Consider the following 24864-nt stretch of genomic DNA (forward strand, 5'->3'; position numbering starts at 1 on the left):
ATGGTTCCTAGCAATAGGACCATGCCAGTTTCAACATCCGAAGGTTGTTTCCCGAGAAGGAAGAGATGTTTCCTCCATAGATTGTCTCTGAGAAAATGTAAAAAGTGTAGTTATAATAGTTCCCAATAGATGGCTCCCAAAACACAGAGGTGATGGTAATGCTGAGTTAGACGTACCAGGTTAGTGTCAGAACCAGCAACTCTATCATATCATAAACCAGTATTGAAAAATAATCAAACCAAATAGCTTAGCCCAGGCCCCAGCGATTATGAGCACCATGAGAGGGAACATGTACTGCAAGTAAGGTACTACATAATGCAACTCCAAGAACATGTGCAACAACTCTGAGAGCAAATAAATCAAGACTGTGATCAGCAAGTATTAAACTAATATAATAGACTTATGGACTGGTTTAGGTTGGAAGTGACCTTAAAGCTGATCCATTTCCAACCCCTGCCACGGGCAGGGACACCTTCCACTTGAGCACCTTGCTTCAAGACCCTGTGTCCAACCTGTCTATCCTTGAACACTGCCAGGGATGGGGCAGCCACAGCTTCTCTGGGCACCCTGTGCCAGCGCCTCAGCACCCTCACAGGGAAGAGCTTCTGCCTAAGAGCTCATCTCAGTCTCCCCTCTGGCAGGTTAAAGCCTACAGGCACACAGGGGGTGGAGGGCGTGGGGGGTTGTTCTGGGCTCAAGTGCACATTGAAGCCGAGTCATGGGGAACGTCTCACTGACCAACACCCCAAGTCCTTTTCCTCAGGGCTGCTCTATCCAGTCTCCCCCAGCCTATGTTTCTGCTGGAGATTGCCCCAACCCAGGGGCAGGACCCTGCTAGACATGTGTCCCTGTTGAACTTCATGAGGTTCGCATGGTCCCATCTCTCCATCCTGTCCAGACCCCTCTGGATCCCACCCTTTCCTTCCAGCATGTGGACCACATCACACAGATTGGTGCCAACAGCAAATGTGCTGGAGTTGCCCCCAATACTACTGTCCATGCCACCCACAAAGATGTTGAACAGAATCGGCCCCAACACCAGCCCCTGAGGAATGCCACTCATCACTGGTCTCCACTTACAACAAATTTGTCATTATCTCAGGCCTTCAGGCCCTATGCTGGGTGCCAAAAACGACTGTCACGGTTTAACCCCAGCCAGCAATTAAGTGCCACATAGCTGCTCACCCACTTCCCCATGCTGACCTCCACTGGGACAGGGAGGAGAACAGAAAAAAGGTAAAGGCCATGGGTTGAGATAAGAAAGGTTTAATAATCGAAATAACGTAAAACATAATAGAAGTAGTAGCACTACTACTAACAATAACGATAACAATAATAATGGCAATTGTCATGAAAAGGAGGGTGTGAGAGAGAAAAACAAGTGATGCACACTACAATTGCTCACTGCCCACTTACAAATACCCATCCCATCCCTGAGCAGCAATCAGCAGCTCTCAGCCACCTGCCCCCAGTTTCTATACTGAGCATGACGTGCTGTGGGAATGGAATACCCCTGCAGCTAGTTTGGGTCAGGTATCCTCTCTCTGCTCCCTCTTGGCTTCCCGTGCCCTTCCTCACTAGCAGAGCATGAGACTGAAAAGTCTTTGATCGGTGTAAGTGCTACTGAGCAATAACTAAACCATCGGTGCATTACCAGTGTTATTCTCAGACTAAAGCCAGAACACAGCACTGCACCAGCTACTAGAAAGAAAATTAACTCTGTCCTAGCTGAAAGCAGGGCGGGCGCACAGATGTGATGGTGGTAAGCAGAAACAATGGACTCAGCTGAGGGAGAGCACCACCTTGAAAGAGATGGGCTTAGCACTGAATTACAACACAGCTTCTCTAATGGGACCAGCAACTTACAACTCAATCACTGCTTTGGTAGAGAAGAAAATGCAGGAGTGAGTCAACGCTAAAATCTCCTCTGTAAGCCAACTGGTATGTTGGAAAGAAGCAGTGAATGAACAGGCTGTATTCAGTATCCTGAAGACCAATGAATTAATTGGCCTGCAAGTTAGGGCCAGACTTGACAACTTCCTGGCCGCTTTCCATCTTAGCCCAAGGATGTAAGAGATGGCCATCTGCCAGGGGTTAAAACAGCAGTCACTGTCCTGTGTCACCGATCCACCAAGTAAGTCTGATGTAGCCTATATGGGATTTCTCAAGGCACCATCCTATTTATTCCTCGGCTCCAGGCTTCAACTTCTTGCCAGGGCATGTTGCGATCCTGAGTCAGTCAAACCCTTGGCATGGACCCAGCACCTCACAAAGACAAACCCAGGTATAAACTAGAACATAGCACTTTTCAACTAAAAGCAACTCCAAGTAGCAAAGTTGGCACAGAAAACCAAGGAGTTTATAAAAGTTTTTGCCAGCATTGTGTCCTTGCAAGAGTCCCTGCTTCCAGACTTTGGTTTAGTCAGCTCTGTGGCTTTATGTTCAACTCTGTGTGAGACCATTAGTCCTTCTCCACCATCCCAATGCCTGCTCCCTGCTCCTCCTTGCAGTTTCTTCTGGAGATGCAGTTTACCATCTCCTTGTTATGGCTATCACTCCTTGGTTTTATCACTCCTGAGTCCGTAATTGGACTCAGCTGCTCTCTAGGGAAGGAGCCAACCAGTCACTGCTTTCCAAAAGGAACATGATGTACAAAATTAGAAGAAGCAATTTGTTGAGAGTTGTTTGGGGGAAGCCTTGCAAGTAAACTCTAAGACTGGTCTCCAGAGCAAATATCAGAGTAAGATGTATCACTTTGCACGTGCAGGTCAATTCAACCATGCAGCAGCAAAGAAAATAGGGATTCTTTCTTCATCAGGGACTGTAGCAATAGGACAAGATGTGATGGGTTCAAACTTATACAGGGGAAGTTCAGGTTAGATATAAAGAAGAAGTTCTTTACTGTGAGGGTGCTGAGGCGCTGGCACAGGGTGCCCAAAGAAGTGGTAAATGCTCCATCCCTGGCAGTGTTCAAGGATAGGCTGGGCAACATGGTCTAGTGGAAGGTGTTTGTGCCTATGGCAGGGGGTTGGAACTGGATGATCTTAAGGTCCTTTCCAACCCAAACTGTTCTATAATTCTGTAAGTCACAGCCTATGAGTGTCTTCTGCCACTGTGGCAGTCAGTAGCTGACATGCTGAAAGAAGCTGAGCTTCCATCAGTTGCAGCCCCACTGGTCTTCAGGTGGGAGCTCCCTCTTATTCCAGCCAGCAGCCCAGCATCTCCAGCTTGTGGCTTGAAGGGCTCCAGCCCACCCCTAGCATTGGTGCTAGGCTTTCTCCAAGCTCAATTCAAGACAGCTTTCCATGATCAGCCTCCTCCTTCAGTGGGTTCTTTTTCATTGCATTTCTGAAGGAATGCCATTTGTACATGGACAGTGGGCTGGTCATGCCAAGCCCAACGTGCCATTCAACCACACCCAGCTCTTAGTTATTTGGCAAAAAAAGGATGCTCCAGATCATTCCTGCTGCTCACAGTGTAAGGGTGAGTATGCAAATCCTACATACCTTTCATAAAAGTAATGCATAATCTCCTCTACCTCCTAATACAAACACCTCACAAAAATAGTCAGCATCAGATGGAACAAATGCGTAATGAAATGAATATGTGAGAGTTCAGCAGCTTCTCACCACCAGAGAAGAATGTGGAACACTAGGAATGTCAGAACATCTCATCATGGTGGTTTCCAGCAAATGGAGATACTCCAAGAATGTCTAAAATGACACTTGAATGACACTTGGATGGAGAAAATTTAATCAATGGTCCCTACAGACTAGTAAAGAACCACTCAAGACTGAAACAGCAGATGTTTTTTGTAGCCCTCAGCCATGCTGAGTCCAAAGGAGATGCTGAGGTCTAGAGACTCTCCACCTCTTGCAGGGGAGAAACCTGCCCAATGCCTGTAGGTGACAACAAGACCAGGAGGAACATAAAGAGCAAGCCAAGAGAGAAGTCTGGCAGTGTGGGGAATGAGGCAGGGGGTGATTGCAAGGAGAGATGTTTATTGCGTGGGTGAGAGCAAGAAACAGGGCTGCTTGTGACTCTGTACAAGACTACAAAGGGGCAAAAGAGAGGAAGAAGAGGAGGAGGCCTTTCAGGACCAGAGGAAGGTGGCAAGAAGGACAGTTGGGTGGACTGGAAAGGGGAAGAACTTCTCCAAGTGTGAGATCTGAAGGGGTGGGATGTTCCTAGTGTTCCCACATTCTTCTCTGGACACCTCTGGAAGTGAGAAGCTGCTGAACTTTCACATGTTGGCTTTGTTCCATCTAATGCCAACTTTTTTATAAGGTGTTTGCATGAGAAGGTGGCAGAAACAATGCATAACTATCATGAAAATTACATAGGACAGGCCATTCCTGTCCCTAGGATACTCTCCCAGGCTTATAAATGGGAATAGTATACATGAGAGGGTCAGAATGCGAACCATGTCTTGTCTGTGGCTGAAGATTTGAGGGTGGGCAGTGATTTTGTATCTTCCTGAGCTATTCCCTCCAATTGGCAGAGGTGTTCCTCAAGTCATCAGCAGTTCGGCCAGCAAGAGCAAGTTTGTTTGGCCCCAGATCCTGCTGTTATTATCTCTAAGAGGTTTCTCAGAGTCCTTTTGATGCTTTGGAAACCAGAGTTTTGTGCAGCAAGTTGGACATAAGGTAGCAGCAGGGTTTGTCCGTGTTTGTTTAATTTTAGAGCAATCATGCTTTCTGCAAAAGTGTCATGAGATGCTCATTGCTCTTGACATCCAGCACAGACTAGCACTGCCACAATCCACCCCAATGGTTACCATACGTGACATTTGGTTTGGTTAATCTTTTCCCTCTTTGTGAAGAGAGAAGAGGACAAGAATGTGACACCTCTGTGTATTCAGGATGAGATTAAACACGGATGTAAACCCTCCTGGAGTTCACTGCTAGGCTCTTCATGTTTCTGGGAAGACCACTTGTTGTGGTTTAAGCCCAGGCAGCAAATCAGAACCACACAGTCTACTACCCCCCTGCTTTCTTTCCCCCGCTCCCGGAGGAATGGGAAGGAGAATCGAAAGAATGTAACTCCCACAGGTTGAGATAAGAACAGTCCAGTAACTAAGGTATAACACAAACCACTCCTGCTACCATCAATAATAATGATAAGGGAAATAACAAGGGAAGAGAATACAATACCACCTGCCAACCAATAATACCCAGCCCAACCCAGCAGTGAACTAGCCTTTCCAGGTAACTCTCAGTTACCTCCTGGGCATGACATACCATGGTATGGAATACCTCTTTGGCTAGTCTGGGTCAGGTGTCCTGTCTCTGCTTCCTCCCGGCTTCCCTTCCTCCCTGGCAGAGCATGAGGCTCAGAAAGTCCTTGGTCAGACTAAACATTTGAGCAGTAACTAAAAACATTGGTGTTATCAGTGCTGTTCCCAGGCTGAAAGTCAAAACCACAGCACTGCACCAGCTACTAAGAAGGAGAAAAAATGGCTGCTACTGCTGAACCCAAGACACCACTGAAGAAGGAACTGCTGTGCTGCATGAGGACTTTTTGGTGACATTGGGAAAGCTCTCCAGGCATCTAGCGCTGCCAGAGTAAGAAACCTGGACGCTGCAGGTGCCCAGGTTATCACTGGATTCACAACTTGTCTTAACTCTATCTTTGGGTTTTAGTCTCCAAGCATGGCTTCTGCTGTCTGAGTAGATTTTTATGTCAGTGGCATCCTACTCCACTGATGTCCAATCTACCCTGGACCCAGAAGGCCTTCAGGAGCTTGTCCATCTTCCTGCCTCATCCAAGTTCCTGTGGATGTTCACAGCAAGGACCACTTGCATTCATAGCATCCGCTTCTGGAGGCAGAGCTTCTTTCTTCTCTCAGCATATTCCTGCTGGACATTTACCCAGATACCCTAAATTGCCTTTGTTACAGTCTCAATCTCTTTTGCTCATATGGGCTATTAATACTGTCCAAGAGACAAGATTCCACTGGGGCCAATACTTGCCCTCCTGCTCAGAAGTGGGGTCCACATCAGAATCAGGAGCTTCACTCCCTCACTTTTTGGAGAAAAGGAAGTTACTCAATGCCCTGTGAGATCTAGCATTCATTTCTAGCACTGGGTGGCTGAATTTATTGTAAATAGGCTACCTTGTTTAACAAGAAAGAATGTCAACACCTTTTTATTAACTTCCCAAACAAACCTTGAGGGGTAGGGCAACAAACTAATGTCCAGCTTCCTTGCTGCACTTGATGGGTTTGTTTCTGTGTGTTTCCTCATGTGAGGGTGTGTGGTTTATGATTCATTCCATAGCACTTAGTTGAGATGCGCTTAAAGACATGTGGGTTTTCTATAGCATTCCTTCATACTGCTGGCGTTGAGCTTAGTGGTGGATAGTGTAGCCATGGATTAGATATGGCTACAAAACAAAGCAAACAACTGCCTCCAGCCCAGTGCTGCTAGTACTGAAAAATGCTCTTTCAGGAAACACACCCTGGGGAATGACCCAGCATAAGAGAGAGACAAAGTGCAAAAATCTCGCATCACCCGGAGCCTGTCTTGGAGTATTGATCGCTGCTGTGAAGTAGCTGGATCTTCCACACAGCTTGATTTCTTTGTGAAGAACCTGGTAACTTCCTTATGCATTATCCAAGTTCTATCTCTGCTTCTCACTACCATCCCTGTCTCCATGATACCACAGTCCAGGGTCCCCTCTCTGCCTTCAGGCCTCCTTGCGGCAGGTTCTCCAGCTACTGATGTGCATCTCTTGGCTCTCATTTTCTGCTCTCTTGTCCCATTTCTCTGCTTCACTCACAGGGAGCATTCTGCTCTTTCAGTCAGCCCCCCAGGTATGAAACAGCTCCCCTGGAACCAGCAGCCCATAAGGACTTGATGATGTTTTCAGAGATGGCTGTATCATGAACTTGGGAAAAGCTCTGAAAAGCATCCATGCAGCTTCTCTGACTTTCCTTCTTCAAAAGTCATGGTCCTTTATTACAAAAAAAAAAAAAGAAAAAAAGAAAAAGAAAAAAGAAGAAATACTAGAAGTCCAAAACATAGGGTGTTCACTCCTCTGGTGAGTCCGGATCAAGCCATTTCTCTGGGGTTGAAGTTGAGTACCATGTGGCTGGGTCTGAAAACCATTCTGGAGTCAACAGTGTGTGGCAAGCAGCAGAAAAGAAGCCAAACAACAAACCAACCAAAAAAACCCCAAAACCACCAAAACCCAGAAAAAAAGCAAGATACAAGCAAGATAATCATGCTTATGCAGACAGATGGCTTCAGGGTGGTACACAGAGAAAGGCATGCTGCAGTGAAGGGGAAGCAGCATCACTACTTGATTTCCACGGAGACCTTAGAGCAGCTTCCATTACTTAAAAGGGATCCACAAGAAACCTGGAGAGGGGTTCTTGACAAGGGCCTGTAGGGACAGGACAAGGGGGAATGGCTTTAACCTGCCAGAGGGGAGACTGAGATGAGCTCTGAGGCAGAAGCTCTTCCCTGTGAGGGTGCTGAGGCGCTGGCACAGGGTGCCCAGAGAAGCTGTGGCTGCCCCATCCCTGGCAGTGTTCAAGGCCAGGTTGGACACAGGGTTTGGAGCAAGCTGCTCTAGTGGAAGGTGTCCCTGCCCGTGGCAGGGGTTGGAACTGGGTGAGTTTTCTCCCTCCAGGGGAGGACACACACAAAAAAAATAGGTGGACACATGCCCCAGCACCCTCTGACACAACACACGTCCCAAGGCCGCTGCTGCCATCTGGACAAAGCTCATTTGGCAAAGAGGCTGTTTGTAAGCTTCATGTTTCTGAAGGCCTGTCCAGCCACTGGACTTCTGGTCCTGTCTTCCCAGTGGAACATCTCGCGAAGTGCTCAGAGGGCAAAGAGCAGGGGCAAGCTCTGCGGTCATGCACTCCAAAACCCAAAACAGCAAAGGAACTGGTTTTGGAGTACAAGTAAATATTTAAAAATAAGGATCATTGGTGGCTATTTTGAGCTGCATCATCCCTGTTGGCACATTCAGCAACAGAGGTTCTTGTTTTTGGAAGAAATCCTCTCACTATAAAATTATCTGAGGGCTTGTCTCTGCAGGGAGTAAGATTTAAAAATACAACACAGTTATTATTTCAGAACAAAACTGCCCACGCTTAGAGATATTCCACAGGATTACTGAACTTCATTTGAAGGCTTAATCTGAATCTAGGTCTGGTGGCCATGACCTCCCCTATGCAGCCCTAATATACCCACTTTGATTCAGAGATGAGATAAGGTTGTCAGAAGATGGTGGCTTTATGGCTGAGGTGCTGCTATGGCATCTCCTTTCTTTGGGATAAAGAAGTTATTATTGTATTTTTCTAACTGTTGGTGCTGTTTTCTTCCAATGGTGCTGGTAGGTCTGGACAGTTCTCTGCATAAATCTGGGAGAAAACATTTGACCTTGTTGGTCAGAAACAGAATTGCTATTGTGGGATGTGAAAGGCCTTCAGCGGGATCCTGTTGAGGGTAACAGCACCTCCTAGGCAAACACAGAAATCATTTTTAGGGTAAATAAGGGGAGAGAAAAAGAAGTAGCTGCCTCCAGTCCTGCTTGAGCTGTGCATGGAGATGGAGAACTCCTGAAGCTGGAGAGACTGGGCTCAGGGTACAGGGAATCCAGCCTTTTAGGTACATTTTGGACCAGGCAGAGCCTTGCATTTATATCTGATGCTTACAGCAGGTATTTGTTCCACAAAGGGCCCCCATGTCAACACTACACCTGAGGCTGGTGGGACTGCTGAAGGATCTGGGGTCCAAAACACTGTCCTCATCCTCCATGGGGAACTGGCCAGCATGTGACTTGCAGTGTTGCCCTTTGTTTCGGGGGAGCTCCCCTTTAAGACAAGGAGACGAGTCCCCTGAGGTCATGCCATCCCTCTCCTCACCTGAGACGGTCCAAAGAAGTATTTTAAAACTTGCAAAAAAAGCAGATACATGCCAAGTTTGACTACTATAAGTGAACTGAGTTGTAGTCATGTCAACAGAGCACCTACCTGCTTACCTAGAGAGGCAACAATGATCCTGATCATTGACAGAAAAGGCAAACATGTATTTTTGTTAAGCTAATGAAAAGTGAAACTTTTCTGGCAATAATTATTGATTTACAAAGCCAATTTCTGGTTATGACATGATCTTCATAGCACCTCTATCGTGTGCTTGAAGGAATGTGAATGACCTCTGTGGTTAGTATAGCTTGGATGCCCACAAGCATATGTGAAAAAGGAATGCATATGCAGCAAAGTCCTAAGTAGGTCTGGCATACAGAGTTCTTTGGTTGCCAGTCAAAAGACTGCCAGGCAGTGCTGAAGGCAAACAAAGAGAAATGGAGCATGGCAAGTAGTTCAAAACTTCTTTTAAACCAAGACCTCGGAGGACTTGTAGTGACTGGCAAAGTTCTTGTGATCTGGAAGCATGGCAGACCCAGTCTGCATGCTGGAGCTAGCTGCCAGGCAGCAAATACTGGCAGAGAAAACAGATGGAAAATGTGAAGTGGATCTGATCCAGAAGGAAAGTGGAAAAGGGAAGGGAACTGAAGACAGTGCTGACAGTCATGGCGGGGAGGAGCAGAATAGCCAAAGGAACCAACTCTCCTGCTTCAACAAAGTCACTTGTCTGGCCAAATGCTGGCAAGGTACCTCCTCTCTCCCCACCAGGCCGTAGGGCAGGAGAAGCGGCTGTCTGGCCACAGGGCCATGCTGGCCAAGGGCATCACTGTGCCTTGAGAAGAAGATTCAGCACCATTGGTTCCTCATGGGAGAGAACACAACAGAAGCAAAGCACTTTAAACCTGCCCTGTCAAGCAGCAACATCCAGGCACAGTAGCAGCCAGAGGCCAGGTTCTTCAAAGCATTCACTGGTACACAAAAGCAGAACAAAGCAGCAAAGAAGCCACTTTTGCAGTGAGACAGCCCGTGGCAATAGAAACACACACTTCTTTGCCTGCCCAACACCCCTGCCTGGTCTGTTTGATGCACAAAGAGTGTGTGCGACAGCATGCAAGGATACAGCTCTACTTTTGCAACAGCAGTCTGCAACTGTGCCCCATGAAATGGAGGCGGCTCCAAAAGGACATAAATCATGCAGGGCAAGCACTGAGCCTCAGAAATTTCCCTTCAGAAAAAGGAGGGATAAGGCTGCATAGGAATCACAAGCTTCCCAGGCACCCTCAGACATGTATAAGCCTAGGCAACTCCACTTACTCAGGGCTTTATCTGAAAATTAGCAATACTGGGGAAGAGAACAGGAGAACAGGACTTAGTGATACAGGAGTTGAAGATGACTCCTGTGACAGCTCCCAGGGGAACCCTCAACACCCCGCAATGTACTTGGGGAGCAAAACCCATGTAAGATCCCAAAGGATGCGAATTACAGCAAGAGCCCCAAGTTCCCAGCGGAGCCCCCAGTACATGCCTCCAGCGCTTCTTCAGATTTAGGGAGCCAAAGAGGCTGCACATTGCTCTAGAGCTGGGGGATTTCACAGCACCTTCTATGCTGGGATGCGGACAGGATAACACAGACAATCCACACAGCAAGTCAAGTTTGGAGGCTGCTTGCAAATACATCCTAAGAAGGAGAGGTGCAAATGGGTGCCTTGAGAATATGAGTGTATCCAGGAAGAGAGGCTGTTCCCCATCTTTCAGTATTCTGAAGATATGCAAATATTCTTGTTTCACCTACTGAGGCAGCGTGTGTGGCAGGAATTGTATTACCATGTCAATACTGAGTACGGTGTTCTGGCACAGCTCTGCTCACACGCAAGCTTCTTCCACTGTCCTCAGAGTAACCACAGGGCTGGCTCACAGCCACTCATTTCATGCCCCGTCCAACTCAGGTACACGGTACAGGCAATGACCTTGATGGAGGCAAAAGAAATGCCCTCGCCTGCCTGGAAGGTGAAACATTTTTGCAAGAAAAGCAAATTCATAGATACTCCCATTCATGCAAGTAGGAGGAAAAAACAGTATTAAAAGTGCAGGCTATTTTCAGCTGGTTCTGGCAACTTTGCATGACGTACCACGTCCATTTTCTGGTTTTCCAAGCTTGTGAAGTTTTCAGCTTCAGAATGCTCTCAGGGGACACTGGAGCGGACAATCTGGAGATCTTTGGCAAGTCTGGGTGGAAACCCTTTCACCCCTGAAACCCAGCATCACCAAAATCTATTTTAACCCTGGTAAGGCATTTCCACAACTGACATAGCCCCATTCCTGTGTCCAGCTGGGGCCAGGCAAGCCCACAGGCGCACGTTTGCCTGAACTTTAGCTGAAGTGCACAGCACCGGTCGCTGCCAGCACACAGCAGCGGTGGTTTCAGCCAACCCGCTGCACTTTGCACAGCAGCAGCAGCATGCATACGGGCGGGCACGACATGAGAGGGTACAGGGCCCGCAGGCACCGCGTTACTCTCTGAAACACAAGGCCGGCCGCGGCCGTGCCGGGGTGCAGGGAGGGCAGCCAGCGGGATGCCAGGCGAAGCTGCCCCCCAGGCTATGCAGGTGCCGGGGGGAATCTGGGGCCTGCCGGGCCCTGGCTGCCCTGCGGCTTTGGCCCCACGGGGCCCGCCTCCGGGGCCCAGGCCTGGAGCTCGCTCTGTGACCCGAGGGCCGGCTGTGGCGCGCGCCTGCCCGCTCCGTGCCGCGGGGGCGGTGCCGAGCCTGGCGCAGAGGCCTGCCGGGGGCTGAGGGGCGGCCCAACAGTGGGAGGCCCCGCCGCTGGCCCTTGGACCCGGGCGCGGAGCCGAGTCGAGCCGAGCCGAGCCATGGCGGCGCCGGGGCAGAACCTGGCCGTGGTGGTGCACCGAGCCGGGGACCTGCGCCTGGTACGGGCCGGAGGAACGGGCTGCCCGCGGCCGCCGCGGTTCGGTCCGGTTTGGCTCGGCACGGCGGGGCCCAGGCAGAGGGCGCCGGGCGGCAGGGCCGGAAGGCGGAGGGGCGGCCCGGCAGAGCGGCCCGGGCAGGGATGGGAGGGAGCCGGGGCAAGCCGGGCCGATGGGCAGCTCCCAGGGGCCGGGAGCCCGCTGGGGCTGAGGGATGAGGGGTGTCCGGTTCTCCCGAGCGGTGCCGGATCAGAGCTGAACTGCCCCTGGGCTGGGAGCGGGAAGGGCAGCGGCTGCACCAGTGTCCGAGGACTGACCAAGCAGGCAGGGCGCAGGGATCCCAAAGCTTGGGGCTGCCCCATGGCTAGGGGCCACCCGAGCCCCTCCTTGGGTCGTGTGGGGGGAAGGAGAGACGTGGAGCGGAGGGACAAGGGGTGGGTGCGGTTGGGTAGTCAGCCCCTTGGACAGTGTGAGCCCAACTGGAGGCTGACACATTCCTGCTTTTGATGTCAGACCCCAAGTGAGAAGCAGCAGGAGAGTTCAAAGGGAGCAGCTGCACAGGTCATGTCTGTACCCTCGTGGAGACGGGGCCTTTATTGTCAATGGATGCTTCAGTCTGATTCTGCTTTTCTGACTGAGCTCTTGGATATTCCAGTAATTCCTTGGATATTCCTAGAATCATTGCAGCGCTGCTGAAGGTTTGTGTTTGCCCATTTGGGAAGTGCCCAACTGGAAAGGAAGATTTACATGAGCAAACATTGACAGGCAGTTTTCTGTACAAACAGTTCTGGCAGGAGGGCTCTAACGAACATGCAGACTTTGGCTATGTGCAGCAGCTTGTTTAGGGGATGATTATCAGGGAAGCAGTTTATTTTTTACAGTTCCTGCACAGATCAGGCGGCATGTGCCAAAGGCCAAATGGTGTCCATATGTGTAATTCCTTTGATACAACTGCACTTTCAGTAGAAGCAAGTGCAGCTTGACCCCTGCTGTGAGGGTGGATCTGGCCCCATCCAATCTCTGTTGCTGGACTCTAAACTGGCTTACACCCAGATGCGTGAGTTTTCCTTGGGATGTTCGTACTGCTGGAGACACTGGAGGTGGTTGTCAGTGCTCCCCTGGCCTTACTGGTGGCCCCTCAGGGTGTGACCCTCCTGGGCTTCTCTAAAGTTTCTTTGCCAGGGGCACTCTTTGCACTGACACACAGCTTGTGTAAGGAGTCTAGGCAGTGAAGTCTAAACTTGTCTGTATTATTGATACATAGCCTATATCAATATAGGTGAGATTGCGTTCCTGTAATTCCTACACCTTTCTTGATTCTTGTGGAATGATTTTTCTCTTCCTTTTTGTCCATAGGAAAACCATCCAATCCCGGAGCCAGGTCCCAATGGTAGGTCTAGAGATGACTGCTTCTGTCTGCTTTCTTTACTAATCTCTCTTTTCTTACTCTCGTTTGTCACTCCATGATATTATAGAGATACAATAATACTGAGAAAGTATAAATCCAAAAAAGAATGCGTGGCTGAAAAAGATAACGCTGCATTTCCACTTGAAAAGAAGAGCTGGAGCAGTCACAGATACACCTCTTATCTGGCTTTTTTTGCTTCCTGTTTCATCATTTCATGTATTTCACATTAAGTGGCTTTTGGGACATTTCAGATGACCTTACTGGAGGACTATGTAGTAATAGGCCAGGCATATGGGCCTGTAAGAAGCTTGATTCACTGACTCTCCAGGGCTGAAATCAACTTAGGGAGAAGGAAAACTTAAATGGACTTGGCCTTTTATTTTTGCTCCAGTAATAGTCATGCCCCTCTTAGATTGTATTACCTTTTGTTGACAGGGGCCTTACCATATTTTAAGCTTTCCTGATTTGTAAATCCTTGTATAGTTTTGTGTTTTCAGGGGTCCTATGAATCCTAAGGTGTGCCCGTGCAGTTCAGGTATATATATTCTAGTAAATGCATGTACTAGTATATATACTATATATATTATATATATATATATATATATATATATATATATATATATATAATGTTTCAGTGCTGGCTTGGCCTTTGTGGGGCACAGGGACAGAACACCTGTTGCTCTCCCAGTGGTGAAGGAGGGAGGTTTTTCTACAAGGGACCTTTCTCCCCTTTCTTCAGAGGTCCTGCTGCGGATGCATTCCGTGGGGATCTGCGGCTCTGATGTTCACTACTGGCAGCACGGTCGAATTGGGGATTTTGTTGTGAAGGATCCCATGGTGCTGGGGCATGAAGCTTCCGGTACTGTGGTCAAAGTGGGATCAGGGGTGACTCACCTCAAGCCAGGTAATTGGAATCAAAACTGTCTTTTTATTTGTTTTCCTGTGGATCAGTTCTGGAGAATGTGTTGATAACAGGCTGTGCTTTTCTGTTACATTCATTTATCTGATGTTCTGAGCTGTGAATTGTACAGTGTGACCTTCTCCTTCAAAGATTGTCACTGTGCTGCAATTAATCACGCAGTTTTGCCACTGTAGTTTATGGAATTCTTAGCTATACTTTATCATGGGGTATTTTGAGCGGGTCTGACCTCAGTTTAATGCAGAGTGGGATGAATGCCTGTAGAAGGTGCCTTTTGAAGAAGCTAGATAAAGCATCAAAAAGCACATATGTTGCTCTTGCCAGCAACCTGCTGTTAATGTTTCTTTGCTGTGTATGTTTTTGAAGGAACAAATGGCCCCCTGCAGTGGAGAGAGGTCACTGGAGCAACTGTACCAGGCCCCAGGTGTGACCTCTACCCTTCAGCATGCTCATGAATATCTTAGAAAAGGGGCTGAGCAGTGAATTGTCAAAGTCTGCTGATGGCAGCAACATAGGCAGGGTGGAGAAGACATGGGAGATCTAGCAAGAGTTACAGAGAGACCTTAAGGATGCTGGGGCAATAAGGTGCAGGTGAAATTCAATGCAGGTAAACAGAAAGTTGTGTCCATGACAGAAGAAATAAAACCAGCTTCATATCTAAAATGGGCTGACCATCACTGCTGAAGAGTGAGACCTTTGACTGTGACACAGTGCATGCTAATGTTGGCACAGTAATGGTGAAAAATGCAAATCCATGTTAGGAAAGGGGTAGAGACTCAGAGGACATCATTGCACATCTGAAGCTCTGCCTGCAGGTCTCCTGCTTTCCAAAGGGATATAAAAGAAGTGAAAAAGTTTCAGAGGAGGACACGTAGGTGATAAGATGTGAAGCAGCGTCTCTATGACAAATGACTAAGGAACTTGAGCCTAGGAGCTGGAGGGACAACTCAAGGACATCTGATCCAGGTCTGAAGGCTCATGGAGGGCAGGGAGAGGGCACATAAAGTTTCCTACAGCCTCCTAGAGAAACTGATGTGTTACAGTCTAGACAAGTGGTGTGTGCAGTGGGTGGGCAACAGGCTGATGGGCACCCAGAGGGTGGTGGTGAACAGCTCCTCCATCTGGGGACCTGTCACCAGTGGGGTCCCTCAGGGATCAATATTGGGTCCAGCGCTGTTCAGTGTCTTCATAAATGATCTGGAAGATGGGATCAAGTGCACCCAAACTGAGTGGGAAGTGGCCACTTTGGCAGAGAGAGGCACCCTGCAGGGTGACCTGGGTGGATTGGAAGCATGTGCTAATGAGAACATCATGGAGTTCGGCAAGGACAAGTGCCAGGGCTTGTGGCTGAGAACACACTCCAGGAGTGCGGCACAGGCTGGGATCTGCCAGGCTGGGAGCAGCTCTGTGGAAAGGGACCTGGAAGTCCTGGGGGACACAAACTCAACAGGAGTGAACAGTGTGCAGCCGCAGCAAAGAAAACCAACAGGATGTTGGGGAGCATCAACAAAGGCATCCCCTTGTTCATAAAGGTGTCATGGTCCCACTCTACTCACTGCTTGTCAGGGCACACCTGGAATAGTGAGGTCAGTTTGGTCCCCACTGCACAAAAAAGACATGGATAGGCTGGAGAGGGTCCAGTGAAGTGCCACAAAGGTGATCTAAGGCCTGGGATGCTGTGTGAGGAAAGGCTGAGAGAGCTGGGCTTGGTCAGCCTGGAGAAAAGGCGGCTCAGGGAAGACCTTATGACCATGTTCCCGTATTTAAGGGTGGTTACAAAGACAACAGAAACTCCCTTTTTGCAAAGAGTCCCACATAAAAAATGAGAGGTGATGGGCACAAGTTAAGTCTGGGAAGATTCCAGTTGGGCATCAGAGGAAAAATTTTCAGAATGAGAGCAATCAGCTATTGTAATAATGTCCCTGGGGAAGTTGTGGATTCCTCAGTGTTGGATACTTTTAAGATTCAGCTGGCCAGGGTACTGGGCCATCTTGTCTTGATTGTGTTTTTGCAAAGAAAGGTTGGACCAGATGATCCTTGAGGTCCCTTCTAACCTGGTATTCCATGATTCTATGATTCTGTGGAAGATTGCCTGTTCTCTGATTCCTCTGATACAATAGCAGGGGACAGTGGGAGCCAGATGCTGCATTTAACTGAGATGCAGCAGCTTCACCTGCAGGCCGCCGTGGCAACGGATCCTTAAAGTTTACGTGGTGGAAGGAGGAAGAGAAATGTTGAGGGTTACTTACAAAGAAGCCACATGCAGCTTAGGAGGCCCATAGGTGAATATAGTGAGAGGCTGGGAGAACATTCAGAGTGTGCTTGTCCTGCTTCTCTCACCCTGAGACATCCCCCATTTGCTGTTTCAGAGGTGGTGCAGTGGGCTGGATGGCTTTTTACTTCTGTCCATCCTCCTGCTTGTCCCTGTTCTGACTAAAAGCCTGTTAGTGAAGAGATTTGCTGAGAGATTTGCCTTTGTCTTACTCTGCCAAATAAAATGGACTGTCTTGTGTCCCTTGCATACTTGTAAGTTGTACTGCAGTCACACACTTGTTATTTAATCCATCCTGCCCCATGATTGCAATTATATAATTGCTCTTTGTCCTGCAGCATGAGTCCTTCCAGCAGTCCAGGTTACTCCATCAGGCCATGATGATGTCTCTGTTCCCCAATAAGTTCTTCATGACTCCTGGATTTGCTTCTTCATCATACGCTTCGTTCCCGAAGGGGCAGCCCTTTCCAGCTGGCCCTGTGGTGGCCAGCAGAGATCCCCTACTTTGTCCCAATTATTTCCTCTTCCAATTACTACGGATTCTGAAAAAGCTCTGGTCACCATGTGATTGCCTGGGGTGGGGACTGCCTTTTCATCTGCTAAGGTTGAGTGCAGGGCAGCTGGAGAGAGGTTTGTATGTGTCTGTGCTTCTGAAACACTGGCTCAAGTAACTTGAAGATCTTGGGGATGAGGCCACTGTGAAGGAGTGTTAGGAACTTGCCTGGTGTGTGCAGCGTGATCTTTCTCAGCAGATGTCCCTCATGCTGCTTCTGTGCCAAGGTTTCATGCTGTCTTACGTGGTCGGTTGGTGCTACCTATGCACTCACGTTCTTCCTAAGTAACACAGCCTGCTTTCACCCTGGCAGGTGATCGAGTGGCCATCGAGCCTGGTGTCCCGAGGGAAATGGATGAGTTCTGCAAAACTGGCCGCTACAACCTGTCCCCAGCCATCTTCTTCTGCGCGACGCCTCCTGATAATGGGAACCTGTGCCGTTACTACAAGCACAGTGCCAGCTACTGCTACAAGTTAGTTGGTGCTCCCTCTGCAGAGAAGTAATACTCCCTGAGAAAGATTAGCTGAAACAATCATCTCTTGGCCCCTTTGAGTATTGCAGTGAGCACTCTTTACTTGCACACAACAGGTTTTAATTGTTTTCTGACCTGTTAATAACATGTATAAGGCTTGGATGGCTGCCACTTTGCAAGGGTTTGTCGGGCAGGTGTAGTTTATTCCCTCTGGTGATAGACATAAACAAACGTGTTGCATATCTCCTGGGTGTCACCATTGTTTTACACTTTAATTATTTCCCTTCTCATATTTGTTACCTGCTCTTAGTTTCTTTTCTGCTGTCTTTCTATGTCCTTGCCTTTTAAGAACAGTGCCTGAAGGTTTTTGAGCTGAGTTAGCTTTACTGCTGCTTTTCAGGAAGCACCGCATTGGCTGGTGATGCCCCCCTCTGTCATTTAGAACAGTCATCCTATCTAGAGCAGAACAGGAACAGGAAGCAGTGTCCCTGCTAAAGTGTTTTTTTGTGTGGTGCTGAGTGGCCCCACTAAGCTGCCAGCATTACACATCTGTTTTCATATCCAGTTCAGCAAACTTGAGTATGTACTTAACTGTGTCAGGATGACACATTTGCTTAAAAGCAAGTCTGCCCTTATGTACTCTGGCAGATAAACCAGAAACCTGATTAAATCTCTGAAACATTATACCCACAGAAGTGCATTTACACAAGGATTTACAAACCAATCTAGGGTAGTGGCCTCCTGAGGCCAGAGCTTGTTCTTTCTCAGTCCGTGGGGAGCTGGTGCTTCCATGAGCAGGAGCATCTCTGGTGTCTGCAGAGGAAGTGTTCAGGATCAATCTGTTGGGAGAAGCACTTGAATGCTTTTCTCATGAAAGTCCTCTGGCAGGAAGCTTCTTTCAGAGTAGATCCCGAGCAGCTGCAGTGGGATGACGTGCTGGACTGGGTGGGACTCACTTCTCAACTCGTCCAGACTTGCTGTCACTGCCTTCTTGTTATTAACATTTTCTGACGACATCACTAGTTTTTGCATGGGAAGCAGTGGTGGGTTTGTAGTTGTCTTTTTTCTCCAATTTGAGGAAATACCACGCTGGCTAATATATTTTTATTTTAAGCTTTGAAATCCAAAGCCTGATTCTAGTGCTCTCAGTTTCAGGTCAGCAGTGCAGGCCTGTCTGATGCATTGCAGATTCCCTGGCATGAAATGCCTCTGCCAGCATAGATTTGCCTAGAAGAGATGATGGCTGAGCTCAGTGGTCTCTCATATATTTAAGCAGATATTATCTGTCCTTCTGCTGATGGACAGACTGTGTTGGATGCTCTGAGTAATATGGGATCGTGCTGCAAAGCTGCCCTCCCCGCTGATGGAGGAGGGCAGACCCAGTAGTCGGAAATGTGATGCCAAACTGAGACACCTGAACTCCTGGAGTCAGTCCTATAATGCCTCCTGGAGATAAGGGACATAGAGCTATCTTACAGATATCTTCCCACAGCTGTCATTTCCGTTATTTGGCCTGGCTGAGATCTGACCTTGAGCTTCCCAGGGCTGTCAGAAAGACCTTTCTCACAGTGTAACAGCCCATGCCGGGGGCTTTCTGGAGGACTGGGTTGCGGGGCTGAGATTTATTTCTGTCCACAGTTCAGAAAGGTTTTATCCCCTCTGCTTTTTTCCATCACTTAATGTGTTACGATGCTTTTTCTGTCCAAAAGTTGATACCCACTGTACGCACTTTTCCTTGCTGATAGGAGGGTTTATGCTGGGCCCAGTCCACTAGTTGAAACAGTTGGTGCGTCAGGGGAGGATATCCAGGGCATGATGAGAGACCTGGATCTGGCTGCCTTTACTTCATGTGGCATCAGCATTTGCAGTAAGATGTTCTCTAAAAGTGTGGAGCTGAATGATTCGACCCAGATAAGGGGTTTGGGAGCTCACTGGTAGGTCCCAGCCGTAGGGCAGCCTTCAGGGTAGGCAGCTGTGGGGGTTATTCCAAATGAGTGGCAAAGGAATTTTTGGGTTGACTCACCACATTCTGGAGAGACGATGTAGGGAAGTTTGTGGGTCTCTGCCTTTGGTGCTTGGGCATACTTCACTGGAAACTGGTTTAGGTGCACTTGATACAATAGCAATAGAACAAGAGGTAATGGGTTGAAGCTAAAACAGGGTAAGTTCAGGTTAGATGTAAGGAAGAAGCTCTTTACTGTGAGGGTGGTGAGGCACTGGCACAGGCTGTCCAAAGAAGTGGTGAATGCTTTATCCCTGGCAGTGTTCAAGGCCAGGTTGGATGAGCCTTGGGCAACATGGTCTAGTGTGAGGTGTCCCTGCCCATGGCCGGGGGTTGGAACTGGATGATCTTAAGGTCCTTTCCAACCCAAACCATTCTGTTATTCTTTGGTGCTTCAGAGGAGGGAAAAAGGCAATATAACTTTGAAAGCATTCCAGCCCTGCATTTCTCAGACCAGGCATAAGAATGTATTTTGGCACCATGATTTAGAGCAGTGTTTGGTCTTTGAGTTCTGTGGCTTTAGTCATCACTCTCATAAACCTCTTCAGTGACTCTTGCTTGTTTCTGATTCTTGCAGGCTCCCAGATAATGTCACCTTTGAAGAAGGAGCCCTTATTGAGCCCCTTTCAGTGGGAATTCATGCCTGCAAAAGAGCGGGAGTCACTCTGGGAAGCAAAGTCTTCGTGTCTGGCTCTGGTACAGTGAATGTATTCAGATCTGGGGGTCTCTGCCTGCTGTGGTATGGAAGGCAGCAGCCAGGCTGCAAGATGTGCTTCTGGGCTCTGCTGTAGGCATGCCTCATGGCAGAGTTACAGGGATGCTGAGGGGACCATGAGTCTGTCTTACCCATGCCGAGCTACAGTGCTGCATTTTGAGCAGTCCAAATGCAAAAGGCAGTGTCTGGGTGTGCTGAGCCTACCAGCTTGAGGGAGCAGAGGAGTGGGTAGTGGTTTTCCGTTCAGACTCCCTTGTGTAGCAGTAGCTGCTCTCTCAGCAGCTGGTCTCAGTACACTGGAGTCATGGTGATACTGTGATCCAGGTGAACAGCTCTGAAACACAGTCAGAGCCTCCTTTAGCCTAGGAACATGCTGAGCTCTGGGCAGCTTCAGAGCCTATGGCTGGGGCTGTCTGGCAGTTGTATATGTTCTCTTTTCTCCCCTTTGTACCCAGGACCAATTGGGCTTGTAAATGTGCTTGTTGCTAAGATGATGGGTGCAGCAGCTGTGGTAATTACAGGTAAGTCCTTTTAACCCTTAAGAGTGTGCCCGTTTCCCACGGTACAATGCTGACTAGTTCCAAATTATCCCTTCAAGGTAACTGCTAGGGAAGGCAGCCCAAGCACAGTGGAAAGTCTGTTCATGAATGGAGTAGTAGTGTATGCCTGTTTGGAGGGCATCCTAATAAACACGTCATTCCCCAGGACAAGTCTTTGATCTTGCACTAGCTGAGTTCTGTAAGAAGATGCAGGTTGCAGCTGGTGCTTCTCTGCTAGGTTAGCCGGCCAGTGTAGGAACTTCTGCTTCCTAGCACAGACAGGTTGTGCTGGTGGAGTAGCTACAGTACTTCCAGAAGAGTAAACCAGAGGAAAATGAGTGGTCTTTGAGTCAAGTCTAGAGACCTTTTTCAAACTCTGAGCAGGTCTTTTGGGAAGAGGCAGTGTGTCTTGTGTGTATGACAAAGCAGTTACAGAAGCTGTGCTTGCTCCCAGTGCCTCTGATCACTAACTGGTTTGGTTTTGGTTTTTTTTTTCCATTTTGAGCTTTTCTGACCTCAACTTTGTGTTTTGCCTTTAGCTCATAGATTAAGTCTTGAGGATTGTGTTTTGTCTTCCTTGTAGTGCTTATAGACATTAATTATATCTGCTTCTAGTCTTCATCTAGGTATGCAGGCCAGGCAACACACCGTATTTGAGACCCTGTTTGGAGCTATTCTTGGAGGTTTGCTCTGAGCAGGTTTTTTCTCTTGTAGAGCTAGTTGATAAAACGGACACAGTGTTTGCACAGTCCTTTCTGTGTGCAACCGCATTGTGCCTCTCCAGTCCTCCTTTGCTGCCCTTCTTTCTGCTGTCCTGCTGAAGGGTTCATTTTCCTCTGATGATCCTTAATGACTGAAATGGCTTTTTCAGGGTTTCTGCATATCAGGAATGGGCCTTCCCTAAATAACTGTGTCCTGGAGATTTCTAGTCCAGCTGCTGCTTGAGCCATGTTTTTGTCTGGCTGCATCTGGAAAACCTCTGAGGATGGAGATCACCTTTCTGGATACCTGCTCCAGGATTGTACCACCTCTTAACGAAGAAGTTTTTTCTGGGCTCCACTCACAAACTGTCATTCTCAGGTGCTTCAACAACTGAAATGAGTCTTCATCATCTTTGCAGCTGCCCTTCTGGTTGTTGCAGGCAGCTGTTTGATCCCCCTTCTCTTTGCCATGCTAACGCAGCCCAGTTGATTCCATCCCCTCAAAAGTTCAGGCTCTTCTGCATAGCTTGCCCAGAAGAAAGGAGAGAGGGAGTAACCTCAGGAAGTTCCCTGCTTGGAATTTCCACCTGGGTTTTGAACAGGCCCCGGAAGTGGTGTTTCCAGCTCCTGCTGCTACTCTTGGATCTTTCTGAGTGCTGATGGCTGGGAGGGGCAGTTACAGGTATGACTAGACAGTGAGCACAGGTTGCCACAGCATTCTGGGGCCAAAGCCCCAACCTGAACTTTACAGAAGGCTGTTACTCCACCTCCCACACTTAGAGCCAAGAGTATTTTTGCCCTCTCAATTACTGTGTTCAGCTTCAGTTGAGAGACAAAATTCATGTCCTACCTTCTTGCCTTTGCATAAGCATCCTTCAGGAGTAGCTCATGTGAAAACCTAAGGCAGATCATTGCCTTCTCCTCCCTAAATCCTCTTGCTGCCAAGTGCAGGGCACTTTTGGCTCTGCTGGCCCAACCCTGCAGGCATGTGCCTGGTGAACATGATCAGTCCAGATTTTGTGAAGTGTTTGAGGATGTTGGTTGCTATAGCAGGAAAAGCAGCTCTGCCTCTTGAGTCATGTGTAAGAAACCTTGCTGTCAAGCGGAGCTGGTGGGTGACCTGGTCTTTGGGTGGGGAAGTGCTTGGTGAGCTAGCAGGGGCTGGTGAGGCTGAAGTAGCTGGGCCAGCCTGCCCACCCATCTCCAGTCCTGTCTGGGTGCATTCTCCCCTGTAACACTGGGGCTGCTGTTGCCTCTGCCTGTAGACTGCTCCTGGGGACCTTTGGCAAGCAAGTGTATATAGTATGTGCCATAGGGCTCCACGTGGCCATAGGAAGTTCTTGATGCCTGGTTTGTATGGTCAGCAAGCTTGGCTACATGGAATTAACTCCTTCATAGCTTTACGCCTTGGTCTAGGTAATGGTCCTGACTTGTAGAATTCTCCCACCTCAGAAGTGATGGGTTGAGATGCTCAGAGGCAGTCCCTAGTCAGATCTTTCTTTGTGACATGAGCTGAGGAATGGGTTTAGTTTGGCTTGTTGCTGCTGGGGATTTTGCTGCCCTTCTCAAGGAACTCTTTTTTTCATCAGCTTTAGGAGCCAATACCTATGAGGTGAGGTGACTGTCTGCCCACAAAGGCTCTCTTGTACTCTGCTGTACTTTGATTCTTTGAATTCATCACCCAGAGCTTTTATGACATGTTTGTCTGTGAGCAGATTTGTCTTTGCAGAACTTTGAGCAGCACTTCAGGCTTCAGATGTTTGTGTGTGTTTTGACAAACCACACACAAATAGAGAAATATCTAGAAGAGCCTTTTCGTGACGTGGGGAGAAGTGACCTCCTGTAGCTTCTGCAGTGAGCGTCTGTAGCACACCTGGAGTCAATGAATTTTGGACAGTTGCATCTCCCAAGGGGTTTCTTCCCTTCTCTGGGACTCTCTTAGACTTTCTTAGACCAGCTGGCACTATAGGTAGAGACTAATACTCAGCCCTACCCTTCCAAAGTCCCATGTGTGTCAAAGCTTGCCTTTCCTCCCAGAAAGCAGCTTTCCTGATAAAAGCTATTGCTGCTTTGATAACCTTTGCTCTTCTCCCTGAAGTGCTTTATTCCTGGCGGTCTAGTGTTCTGCCTTCTCAGGGGAGGCTGATGTATTTAATGGACTGCAGTTGGGTGCAAAAGATCGGTTTGTTTCATGGGTCCTCATCTAGTCTTCCCTAAGGTCTATGGCTTTCTCCGCTCTGCTGTTGTGATTGATCTTTATGGGCAGCCTTCTCCTGTCCTTCTTGCCTTGCTGTGTACACTGCTGTTGCTCTGAAAAGCTGCTTTTTTCCTTAGAGGCATGTAAAAGAGCAGTCTTATTCCCCAGCAAGTGAAGTGACACTGGGTATTCATACGGAGGTGTTGGGCTGTTTTGACTTACTCTGTCACTAAAGGTACAATTAGCGATTCCTGCTTAAATGAAAATTCCCCTTGTGCTATCTAAATCTGAAGTCCTGGATGCTGGTGCCCTCAGAACCCGTGGAGTGAAAGTCAGGGAAGATGAATAACTGATCAGAGTTCAACTCCTTTGTGAAGGAAGATCAGCACAAAAAGTGAGAGAGTGTCAGGATATTTTCCTGTTAAGTTGGTTTAAGAACATCACAAGAAGCTTAGGTGTAATTTGATAACTCTGTGGGAACAGAGATACAAGAACAAGCTGCTCTTATCCTGGCAGCCAAAGCTTTCATTAGCTCCCGCAGCCAGGAGGTGAAAGCAGATTTCTGCCTAGAGGCAAGATGCAACAGTTTAACTGTGTAAGTGACCAGTTTCCCAAGAGCTCTGTGGAGTTCAGCCATGGTAAGGTTTAAAATATGAACAACTTAGTCCTTCTTGAGACTCACAAGTGTCTGCAGCTGTAAACAATGCAGAAACCTCATTTGATAACCTGCACATGTGTCAGCTTCAGTAGATGCTCAGTGGTGATTCAATTAGGCCAGGTGTACCAAGGTGTTAGCACAGGTCAGATGGTATTGCTGTGTCCTCTGTCTCTCTCTGATGTGAGGACTTCCTTCACAAGCAGATAGCAAACCAGAGGCCGACTATAGGAAATTTGGGGAATGGGGGGTTGTTGCCTGAGAGTGACTTTTGTAGCCACTTTGAAATGCACTGGCTGGCCTGTTGTAGGACAGTGCCTCTGGATGTGTTTCTGCCAAAGAGATACTATAAAATATATTACTGATGGAGCAGATATTCTGAGTGGCTGAATCCAGCTGTGACTGCTGCAAGCTTGTGTTTTGAGACCAAACTTCATGGAGAGTTTGGTCCATTGCTGGGAGCACTGATGAGCCCCCATGGTCTCCTTGCCGAACACTGAGATTTGGTTGACACCAGCAATGCCAGGCAGGAGTGTTTCTTACTGCTTTAGATGCTTCAAAAATGCCCATGTCCATGCTCATGCTGCATGGAGGATCTCCAGCAGCAAGAGGAGAAGGTCTCT

At 48.3% G+C, this 24864-nt stretch overlaps 1 protein-coding gene across 3 annotated transcripts in view; it reads left to right on the plus strand.

Annotated features, from left to right (window-relative positions):
- Positions 1 to 24864, plus strand: part of SORD (sorbitol dehydrogenase) — a 341031-nt gene that overhangs the window by 309646 nt on the left and 6521 nt on the right. Inside the window, exons 2-7 of one of the 3 annotated variants that reach the window (XM_061447434.1) lie at positions 11738 to 11810; positions 13164 to 13197; positions 13955 to 14119; positions 17273 to 17432; positions 20012 to 20130; positions 20605 to 20670. In XM_061447434.1, the coding sequence (XP_061303418.1) occupies positions 11751 to 11810; positions 13164 to 13197; positions 13955 to 14119; positions 17273 to 17432; positions 20012 to 20130; positions 20605 to 20670 (604 nt within the window). In that variant the 5' untranslated portion in view covers positions 11738 to 11750. Of the gene's footprint in view, positions 1 to 11737; positions 11811 to 13163; positions 13198 to 13954; positions 14120 to 17272; positions 17433 to 20011; positions 20131 to 20604; positions 20671 to 24864 lie in introns of those variants that run through there. The other 2 variants (XM_061447433.1, XM_061447435.1) reach the window with 2 other exon arrangements.

Source organism: Pezoporus flaviventris, unplaced genomic scaffold (genome assembly GCF_033815535.1).
Source record: "Pezoporus flaviventris isolate CSIRO_AGI_PZ_B2104156 unplaced genomic scaffold, CSIRO_AGI_Pfla_v1 ptg000006l, whole genome shotgun sequence".
In the NCBI taxonomy this organism is placed as follows: domain Eukaryota; kingdom Metazoa; phylum Chordata; class Aves; order Psittaciformes; family Psittacidae; genus Pezoporus; species Pezoporus flaviventris.